Below are 1606 nucleotides of genomic sequence, written 5' to 3'. Positions count from 1 at the left end.
AGCGTCACCGGGGGTCCGAGCCAGGGCCCCCCACGGAGACGCGGGCCCACACGGAGCCCCCCGCACACGGGGAGGTGTGACCCCGCCGACCCCCACACCCGCCAGGCACAGGCACACACGTCCGGATGCAGGGGCGCGCTGGGCATGCCCGCCTCGCACCGGGACACGCCAGGGACGCGGGGACAGCGCCCCTGAGGACACAAGGTCGTGGCTCACTCACACCACAAACACCTACACAGCCCCCGCTGTGGACTGGCTGCAGGGGACCCCGCAGGGACGGCCACACGGGGCCCTGCCCTCCCAGAGCTCCCTCTCCACGGGGAGCTGCAGAGTGAGTAGACAGCACCGTCACGGCAACTGAGGCCCTGGTGCCCACTCCCAGGCACCCTGGAGTTGGGGGGACGCTCACCATGGCGCCAAGATCCAGGCAAGGGGAGCGGGTGTGCTCCAGCCCCAGCTGACGCAGGCTGACGGGGCCCAGGGTGGTGGGCAGCTCGGGACGCAGGTCCATGGCCCACACGTAGCGCAGGCCACACAGCGCCAGCCCGTAGAGCAGGATGAAGGGCGAGCAGAGCATGGCCAGCTGGTGGCGGCTGCGCACGGTCCAGATGAGGCAGGCCCACAGCAGCAGCACGAAGGTCAGCCAGCTGTGGTAGGTGATGCTCCACACCTGCCGGCGGGGCTGGTGGGCGGGGCTGCACCGCGCCCTGCCCCCCGCTGCCCGCGCCCTGCCCCCGCTGCCCGGGGCTCTGCACGCCAGCCTGCCCGGGGACGGGGAGGCCAACACGCCTTGGACTGGAGCCCAGCGGCACAGGACACGACTCACGTGCGCACCCACACGCACACACACGCATGCACACGGTGCGGCTCGCGGTCCAGCAGGACACAGCTTCGTTTCTGGTCACAAGGCACCAGGCTCTGGCAAACGTGGGCCACCGCCCGCCTCCAGAGCCTCCCGAGGGAAGCAGCAGGAAGGGCCCACCTGGGGGGGGCTGCCCCTTACCATCATGGCGATGAGAGCACACACGTAGCTCTGGTCCGTGATGAGATGACCCAGACTGTGCAGCGGAGACGTCTCTCGAGGCTCAGCCAGCCTGGGGTACACTGAGGGGGGAGGGGACAGAGGTCACCAGGGAGCAGGACGCCCGCTGGGGAAACTCCAACATCAACGGAGGGAGCCCCTCACCCACACCAAATGCTGCCCTCAAACTCAGCGGCCAGTGAGGGGGGGGCACTAGGGGCAGAAAATGCTGGCACAGGGCCCGGCTCCTGTCTGACGCTGCTCCTTGGCCGGTCCTCATCCCATTCACCATCTTGGTTTCCAAGACTGAAGGGACAGGTTGGACAGAGGCCCTGACCCCCTTCCAGCTCTGTGCCCAGGCAAGTCCCCAGGGTGCCAGCGACTCCATCTCCCGTTTTGTGCAAAATGGAAATCAAGCCTTAGGGTAAAGAGAGAAGTGCCCAGGAAAATGCCCTGCCCCCCATGGGCTGCTGTGGACGCACAGCTCCCAGGCACATCTACCCCAAAGACAGCTGGCAGCCCTAGGCCCTGGGGCCAGCCCAAGCGGCAGCAGTCCAGTCCTCTGGGACCTGGAAGGCAAGGGGG

The 1606-nt window shown here is 68.1% G+C and overlaps 1 protein-coding gene across 1 annotated transcript; it reads right to left on the bottom strand.

Moving 5' to 3' along the window:
• Positions 1-4: 4 nt before the first annotated feature.
• Positions 5-1591, bottom strand: LOC117800369. Its single transcript, XM_034652901.1, has 2 exons — positions 1004-1591; positions 5-670 (listed from the first exon to the last, which is right to left on the bottom strand). The coding sequence occupies exons 1-2, from the start codon at positions 1007-1009 to the stop codon at positions 5-7; spliced, it is 672 nt and encodes a 223-aa protein (XP_034508792.1). The 5' UTR covers positions 1010-1591.
• Positions 1592-1606: the final 15 nt, after the last annotated feature.

This window comes from Ailuropoda melanoleuca, unplaced genomic scaffold (genome assembly GCF_002007445.2).
Source record: "Ailuropoda melanoleuca isolate Jingjing unplaced genomic scaffold, ASM200744v2 unplaced-scaffold68951, whole genome shotgun sequence".
Classification (NCBI taxonomy): domain Eukaryota; kingdom Metazoa; phylum Chordata; class Mammalia; order Carnivora; family Ursidae; genus Ailuropoda; species Ailuropoda melanoleuca.
Note: the sequence above shows the minus strand (reverse complement) of the source record. Positions and strands in the feature narration are given on the sequence as shown.